This window comes from Oryza brachyantha, chromosome 4 (assembly GCF_000231095.2).
Source record: "Oryza brachyantha chromosome 4, ObraRS2, whole genome shotgun sequence".
Taxonomy (NCBI): Eukaryota; Viridiplantae; Streptophyta; class Magnoliopsida; order Poales; family Poaceae; genus Oryza; species Oryza brachyantha.
In genome coordinates, this window is record NC_023166.2 from 2,508,884 (window position 1) to 2,517,832 (window position 8,949).

At 38.1% G+C, this 8,949-nt stretch overlaps 1 protein-coding gene across 1 annotated transcript; it reads right to left on the reverse strand.

The window, feature by feature from the left end:
* Positions 1 to 1,594: 1,594 nt before the first annotated feature.
* On the reverse strand, positions 1,595 to 8,949 carry LOC102700980 (uncharacterized protein KIAA0930 homolog). The gene is made up of 12 exons (XM_006652051.3): positions 8,685 to 8,949; positions 7,131 to 7,323; positions 6,966 to 7,040; positions 6,413 to 6,519; positions 5,839 to 5,896; positions 4,462 to 4,521; positions 4,314 to 4,388; positions 3,998 to 4,144; positions 3,429 to 3,483; positions 3,027 to 3,149; positions 2,563 to 2,774; positions 1,595 to 2,086 (listed from the first exon to the last, which is right to left on the reverse strand). Exons 1-12 carry the CDS (start codon positions 8,774 to 8,776, stop codon positions 2,063 to 2,065), a joined length of 1,221 nt encoding a protein of 406 aa, XP_006652114.1. The 5' UTR covers positions 8,777 to 8,949; the 3' UTR covers positions 1,595 to 2,062.

The following is an 8,949-nucleotide window of genomic DNA, read 5'->3' on the forward strand; positions in this document are numbered from 1 at the left end:
ACTATCATGTGAATACATAGCATTGTCACACTTACCACGATGCTAGTAATAGCGGCGTGGCAGACTTGCTACGTCAGCCAACCAGCTTAGCATGATAGCTTATTTCGTCACGTTACGAAGAGGAGTATAGCAAGAAAGGTTAAGATGGTGAAAATATTTAACCGGATTTTTACTAAAAAGTTTTTTTAAAAAATAAAATAATCCATGCTCCCCGGCTTTTAGCGCGGGTCCATGGAAGCTCGATCTGGTGGCAGTGCTACTTTTACTTTCGATCCGGTGGAATTGATGTTGGTTGAGCTGGAGGCCGAGCAACTCGATCTGCTAGTTGCGGTAGGGGCTGCTGGATGATCCGTTCGTGCCGACCGGTTTTCGTCGCGGTGATCCCTCTACTTGTCTCGTTGACTTGAACGTACTCGCCTTGTCTCCAGCATGCAAACTTGTGAAGAATATTATCGCTTCTTCCCTGGATATTTGTAAAATATATTATGAATAAAATTTTATATACCAGCTCTTTAACTATTTAAAAACAAGACTGAGAAATAAATTTTGTGGAAAACCCCGAAATCAGCTATAAATTTAAGATTAAAACTTAAAATTTTGGTTTATAAGCATAAGTAAATAAAAAGATAGAGAGTGTTGTCGAACATCGGTGAGCTACGTAATGGCCTCCATGTATCATTGGCGGATTTCAACTCATTTGGCACTTTAGCGATAAGATTCTATCATATTATAAGACTTTCCGACTTTACTTAGATTTATTTATGTATCAATATATACAAAGCGTATACATTAATGCATAAATAAATTTAAGCAACCTAAAAAATTTTATAATATATAACTGAGAGAGTACTCGAGGAGAATTTAGGCTCCAGATATTTACAGTCCTGCTTGATCCTTTTATCATCTAGTCCATATTAGACTTTTCTATGTAAAATATTTTGTAAATAAAAGTTATATATATATATATTCTTAGCGATGTAAAAGCTAAGGCTAAAAAATAAAGTTCAGCTAAAAACCTTAAAATCAACTCCAAATTTATTGTTAAAATTTTAAAATTTAACTTACAAGTATAAGAAAAACTAAAAAGAGGATAAAAGACTCTTCATTAGTTCAAGCCCCTCTCTTAACGGGTCATGCTTGTATGGACTCGCACCAAACTCGACAGCCTTCTCCCGTTGTAATTTAGATATTTTTATTGAAATTCTTAATACTATTTGTATGGTTTGAGCCAAAGGGGTCCGGATCCATGCAGATCACTGTTTATATGAGTTGCACAGGAAAAAAACAGTGACACAAATACGGTAGACATAGTGTTTTGGGTACTGTATGTAGCAATACTGTAGCAACCAGATCTGATTCATCCATTTCTAATCCAACGGTTAAAAACCAGTGCAAATTCACTGCACCGTTCACCTCAGCTCGGGCCAAAGTAGAAAAGAAAAACTCAATACCAAATCAACATCTTAGCATTATGGCACTTATTCTAAGTGATCTAAAAGTCATATTAAAAAATAAATTATGATGACAAAACCTCAAAATTAACTCCAAAAATTCAAATTTGGCTTAGAAGCAAAAGAGAAAAAGATAAGGGTGCTTATGTATGGCCTTAATAAAAATACATAATGGAGTTGAATAAAACCAGAAAAAAAAAATAAGAGTGAGTATTTCTCCTCATGACTACAAAAGAAATTATATTTACATTATATGGTCGACTATTTTCAACATTGTACACACACATGAAAACTCTATAGGTTTTGTATCTTTTAAGCACATGTACATCGCAGAACTGTTCTCAACTAACCATAAACTTTTCCACAGTCACGCACAAAAAAAACATCGCAGTACTGGAATTCCCTTCATTCCTAACACAACTAGAAAAGAAAATTCCTCTTCCCTTCAACTGGTACAGCATTCCCTATGCACGAAGGATTCCGACGCAAATTCTCATGGTCAACCACGAAATGCTCCAGTATCTCATAGGTCGACCAACTATAAGTTGAGTACCTCTCCTGAACCATACCACTCTTCCGCAAAAGCAGTGTTGGTTTGAAACCATCGTCGATCATAGGTCCAATGGAGGCGTTTCCTGTTACATGGCATGATCTGTCAACCTCGACATTGTCATGATATATTCAACATGAACAATTCTCTCAAGTGGATTAAATACAGCCCCTAGAAGCAACTAAAAGTTATTATTCAACGAGAGATATGTTTGAAGATCTACATAATAAGGCACATAAGGAACTATTAGAATGGAGGTTGTCCATGAAAACACCCTGTAGATATATGACTCATATTTCATATTACAAAATATTGACAACAGTGATAACATAACCAAGTTAATTTCATCAGGCACAAATGATATTTGCTTAACAGTCAATACTCAATAAATGTGACATAAATATAAATAGGAAATCAAAACTAGTCGTCGATACTCAATAAATGTGACACAGAGGTATTGTTTGACAACAGGCAATACTTGATGAGACAAAAACAGAAGGAAAACAAAACTAACTTATCAACAATTAAACAGGTATTATTTGCATGTAGTGATGGATTCACCTTGTGCAGCAGGTCATGCGCAATGTAGTCCCAAGGAAGGGATACCGACATCAAGCAACATTTGAGAGGCAGAAGTTCATCATCAAATTGCTTGTTGGTAGATGCAGCCTCGTAGGCATGCTTCGCTAGCTTTGAAGCAGCAGAAGCTGCCCTATGAACAAGGATCCTAAAGCTATCTCCTGGATCTTTCTTCAATCTCTCGTGGCTCTGATCTAATAAAAAAAATAATTTTCATGTGAGAGTTTGATGTCAACAACTTGCATTAGAGCTATAGTAGTTAGAGAAGTTAATGCGCTTGTTTGGGGTGGGGCGGTTAGGATATTTGTAAGTTCTAATATTGTACATTAGTCATCATTGAACATACAGAAAATGCTAATGCAAACTAAAACCTAGCATTGCACCAAAAGTCACAGCATGTAATATGGAAAATGCAGTAATCATTACTCAGACTAAATAGAACTGACCTGCTATTCCAGAAACAGCTACTTCAACCTCCCCACGCCCTTCAGGGCCTCTCATATAAAGTTTATCAAGTTTAGTATGGTCATGGCCAAGTGAGAGGAAGCTCCCAAATTTCGATCTGCCAGCTACAACAGAGTACATATCAGACAATGTGAAACCTAGAAGAAATGAAATATTAGGTACTACATCAAAGTGTTGATGCAGTTAACAAGCATCATCAAACACATGATTCTACTAAGTTGAGCGATGGAGGAAGAGGGAAAAATGTCGACAGGAACATTAATACTTAATGAGACCATGTGACAATAGTTTCCATGCAAATAAAGTTGAAAGGACATAAGTACTTCAGAAGACCATCTGAACAATAGTTTCCTTGGAGATAAGTAGATGGAAGAAGGGCTAACCATCATAGGCTTCTCGAACATTTTGGTAGCTAACGTAGCCTGAAAAGAGAGTTCTCTGCAACATAATAATCAAAATAAGCCCCATGTAGGTGAGAAATGCACTACCGTTGTATGACATATACTTCATACAATTGTGTTGCATAAGCAGATATCTTCTCAAGTATAATTATCTTCTAAGCGAGTGATGCCAGTAGTGGCGGAGAACCTAGCATAGTTCTATTTAGATAAAAATAATCGGAAGGATCACCGTGAAAGATGTGGCGCAACAGAGAAAGCCCTTCAAACAAAGAAAATATTATATCTGTAGCACCAGAAAAGGTTGTGGTGCCAAAACCCAAAAGAATAACTTACGGTCACATTGACAACTCTTATGGACAAAATAAATTTCCCTGTAGCCAGAAACAAAGTTTAACTAGAAGATAGATCTATTCCTGATCTTTAATTGCATGATAAAGAACAAAAATAACGATCTAGAGTTCTTGTCATCTGATAATGGTACGAAGAAACTGCACCGTGTGTGTGCATGAGATGGAGAGAGAAGAGAGGCTTTGGATAGAAAGACAGCAGACCTTTGGTGGTTTTTCTTCGTTGCTCCCAGAATTTACACCAGATGGTACATTTGAGATAGTGTTCTTCAATTCAGTCTCTTCAGGAAATGCTGCACCATCATGTGCATTGAGAACCACACAATAGCAATGTTCAGGATCTGACAAAACCTGCTCAAATTTAGATGATCACATTACTCATTACTTTGTCAGGATCATCCTGTAGAGTATATCCAGCCAAAGCAACTAAAATGATTTCGATGTAACATTACATATACATTCAAATGAACAACACTCGATAGAACACTATCTCTTCTTGGGGAATTAAATGGGAACTTACAACAGCATCAAAAGTATCATCGAAGTCATCGACTGAAAAACAAATATTGGGGTATGCAGGGGTCGTTTCTACAGCCTGTTCAAATATAGAAGAGAATATACTGAAACATCATATCTTTCAAAAGAAAAATATGCCAGAAATAAATTACCTTCCTTCGATCAAGATGAAAATTTACACGGCTTGGGGATGCAAATACAGTTTTTGTGACCTGTTTTATAAGACAATGAGTTTGAGACAGAACTACTAAATATTTAAAACATGTTAAACTTTAGCTAGGGTAACTAGTATTGCAACAATGAAGTAAAAAATTCAGCCTTTATTACTGAAGACTTGGAACAACTTTTTCAGAGTCAGCTTCATTTTGACTCAAGACTTGGAAGAAGAAAAGAAAACATGCTGTACACTCTAGAAATGGTCTTGATTCCTAAAGACCTAAATGCACCGAAGGACAACAACAGAAGCCTGATCTAGTCCTGTCCGCAAATTGGATCTTTAGCCCCAAAACAGGTGAAAACAACATTTGAAGGAACTGCAATATGGATATTTGAACTGGCTACCTTTTCCTTCCAAGTGCAGGAAGGAATCAAGCGGACTAGGTCCATTGTGGGCTATTATGTGCATAACAAACAATGACCCTGTTTGGGGAGCTTAAGATTCTGAGAAGCAACAACTTCTTAGAATCTGGAAAAGCTGAATTTTCCAACTTCTGGCTTCTAGTTCATTTAGAAGAATTTGGATTGTTTGGGGAAGACAAAAGATTTTAGAATAAGCTGCAGCTGCTAGAAGCTCATCCAAACAGGCCCAATATTAGGTACATTAGCTGGTAAACAACTTGAATAACTGTCAATTTTCTAAACTATTTTGTCAAAAGATTTGAAGTGTTACCATCATCGAACTGTTCTGCTATGGGAAAACCAACAGTAGGACTGTGAACCAAGAAATGGCCATGTGACTGGTTGAACTGGTCAACTCCACTGGTCTGTTCTAAAACTATGGATGAAATTAGGATAGAAGGCGCACCCTGCAACTATTGTCCAGATTGACAGAAAAGAGTGATTACAATAGCTAGTTTCAAACTATAACAATTTGGCATATGGCCTGTGTGACATTAGGCTTGAAGTGAAACTTCCTACAATCATTGCACAGCACAAAACTATGGAATGCTCTGAAATTATTAATGATAGTAAATAGATAAGTAGTCATGAAACACAAAGCTCAACACAGCATGAGTCAGTGAATCTAGGAACTAAGAGTCTAAGATTCACTGGCAAGTGCTTATCTGGTTTGAAGGAGAATCAAAGGATTGGATTCCTAAGGATTAGTTTCTGTAAAAGCCATTCGTTTTGTAGAAATGAAGTATAGGAAAACCAAAGGAATTTTTCCTTTTCTACAAGTTGTAGAGAGAAAACATAAAAAAAGTTCCCATCCACTCAAACCTCAGGGAGAAATTCCTATGGCTGAAATTCCTCCAAACCAAATAGGCCCTAAAAGATGGAGTGCCGTTAAATGCTTACTTGTACAGTACCTTATAAATTGGTGATAATGGTTTGCTTTTCTCCACACGGTTGCGAAGATCCCTGATACTGTACAGCAGACCATAATAAACAACAGATTAGTAATTAGCTAGATATATAAAGTAAGGAGATAAGATAACAAGGGAGGCCTCAGTATGTGGGACAATGAATATTATCGGCAGTCCAATATTTGTGATTACCCTTTATGATGCCAATGTAAACAAATTTTGAGATATAAAATCCATATGTCTAATTTATCATCTGAGTTAATGAGCGAACCTAGACTCAGTTATCAACTGCTAGAAGAGACAGACAATAGAAGTGTGCACCCAGTACAGACAACATGTGGCAACTGTGTCACATTTCAGTGAAGGATATAACTTAACACTAAACATACAGGTATCCTTTTTTAGTCTGCCAAATTGGAACCACTAAGTTGTGCATCAGAGAGGATGACCATCACTAAATCGCCAAATAAACTTTTCGTTGTTAGGTGTTCACACAAATAAGTGTGCGGCAATCATTAAGCATAAGTACTAAAGATATAACATGTAATATCTTTACAGAACTGTTGCAATAACATACCTGCATATTGCAACTGTAACAGTGTATGATGTGTGAGCAACTATATTCAAATAGAATGAACGTTCCCAATCAACTTCAGCTGAGTTTATATTGATGATCCTTTCAAGCTGCTCTGCATAAAACAAAGGAGGTCAATAGAAAATCTGAAGTATGTATCATCACAAACTCCTGGTCTAGAAAGTATGTTATGAACTGAACACTAGCTTATGAAGTGAAATTAACTAATTCAAGTCTGACAAATTCTGGTAGGCAACCAAGTACCAGCTAATAGAAATACACTATAAAACTTACTGGTGAGAGTGCAAGGAATGACAAATGTTATTTTTTTTTAAAAAAAAACATGAGCGAAAGAATATGTCATGGTTTAACAACACGGGATAATGTAGTTCATCTTCATACAGTTTTAAACAGAATAACTGAATAGTAATTAGAGAGAAATTCCAAAATAGAAGGAAACAGTAAGTATTATGAAATTTTTTTCCTTGAAGCTACTACCAATAGGAACACGTGCATTCATTGATCCAAATTAAAGAAATAGTATTTGTTCATATACCATAGGAGCCCATCTTCGGACGAAAAAAGGAGGTGGATCTTCCATGTTACCATTGAACCCATTCCCGTACAATTTCTGCACCAACATTGAATACTGAGCTTCAGATAGCACAGAAGAGAACACTGTCAAGCTAAAATATGGGAACTCAATACAATTGAAATGTACCATATTATTAACAAAGAAGACAAGGTCATCCTCTTCTCTCCTATTTGAAACTCTACCACGCACGAAGAAAAGATCAAGCATTTCAAGCCAGAATTTGTCATCCATTCCCACGTCTGATGAATCATCTTCGGCATCAACAACTGTCCACCCAATCAGATGTGAATGTTTTTTCACCATACTCAGCAGCTCATCCCTTCAAAGAAAAGAAGTACAAGACAGAAGGTTGAGAACTGCTTAGAGGATATAAAACGATAAACTTTTACGGAAAATGCAGATAGAATTAAATAAAACAAAACCAAATCTTTTCTTATTCCCTATGCATTACCACTAGAGAAATAACTTAGCTCTGACCAGCATGATTGCAGTATGTGTTAGAGTAGAGGACATAAGTTGTCTACGGCTTATTATTTTTCATCTGAAGTCACAGTAGTGATCCTTTTAGTCATGTTCTTCTTAGTAATGAGAACAAAGCGCTTTTCGAACACAGAATACAGGAGGAAGGGTTCATCATGCAGATCGAGCAGCAAAGCAAAGGAGGGTTCTGAGTGTTTTATGTGGATATAGCTTTAGCTGTAGTGAAGAATACAACTGACGTGCACTGAACGACTGATTAATCAACACAGATAAGACTTGGACTTGCAGAGCTTAAATTTTTCGGCTGTGTTTTATCCTGGGTATCCCATGAGGCCATGACCCAATCGCAGCACTTCTAAAGCTACTAGAAAATAAGAAGGCGACACACAGGCTGAAAAGAAGCCATTCAACCCAGAAATTCAAACTTCACACGAGATCGTCTTAACATAGCAGCAAGACAACCACTGATCAAAGCACAAAATAAAAGCATAAAACACAGCATAACAAGGTCGAAGGGGAACCTTTGTTTCATTTGAAAGACCAGAACTACGATGTAACATGGTATCACTGCTTTAAGCCTTCACCTGATGCAATTTCATTGGCATGCATTGAGCGAGAAATGATTAATCTATGCTAGATTTGAGATCTTTACGTATGATAATTGCAATAGATATGTGCAACTACCAAGATAGGAATCTCCAAGACTCCTTTTTTAGATAAAGGAAGTTTTTATTGAACTCAGATGATTATATCAAGGTGATAAAACCATTCTGAGAATACTACCGGCATATGCATGACTAAGATGCACACAGTCAATCAAGCTAGAAATCTCTAAGACAGTAAGATTCTAACCCCAATTTCTCAACTTTGGCAACATTGAAGAGTTGGCCAAACCTCACGGAAGAGAAAAAAGAAACTAAAAAGTAGGAGAAGAAGTATCCTGGTTCTCTGTGAGAAATTAGTCAGGCAAGGCAAATGCCCTTCCTAGCTCCTCGGCTATGCTCTTTGCTTTGGTTAGCTCCGGTAACAATTCGCGATGCTCATCCCCTCTGATCCCTCTCGAATCTCGTCTCTCTCAGCTCGCACCAGTGCGCATCCAGCGGCGAAGCAGGCAGGCGAGGCATGAGCCATGGCGGGTCCTCCGCACCTCGACTGTGCGGAGAGGTTGGTCGTAATTTAGAAAGCGGGTAGGAGCCATACCTCGAGGGCGCAGCGGCGAGGCTGTGTGGTGATCTCTCTACGGCGACCTCCACCTGCTCGGAAGAGGATGCCTGGTGCGGAGGAGCGGCCATCCTTTGAGGCGCGGAGAGGAGAGAGGGGGGGAGGAAGGAACGCGGGGAGAGGGGCAAGCGGCGGGCGATCGCGTGGCGGATGCGCCTCGCCGCCGGCGACTCCGGCTGACGATGGCTTCGATGGGGGTTTACCGGTTTGTTAGGGTAGGGCACTGGGAATTGGAAACGGGGAA

Coding starts and splice junctions, on each gene's coding strand:
- LOC102700980 (XM_006652051.3), bottom strand. CDS start 8,776: ATGGCCGCTCCTCCGCACCAGGCATCCTCTTCCGAGCAGGTGGAGGTC. Junction 6,520..6,965: donor TCCGAAGATGGGCTCCTATG/GTATATGAACAA, acceptor TATGCAGAGCAG/CTTGAAAGGATCATCAATAT. Junction 4,522..5,838: donor CATTATCACCAATTTATAAG/GTACTGTACAAG, acceptor CTTATAAAACAG/GTCACAAAAACTGTATTTGC.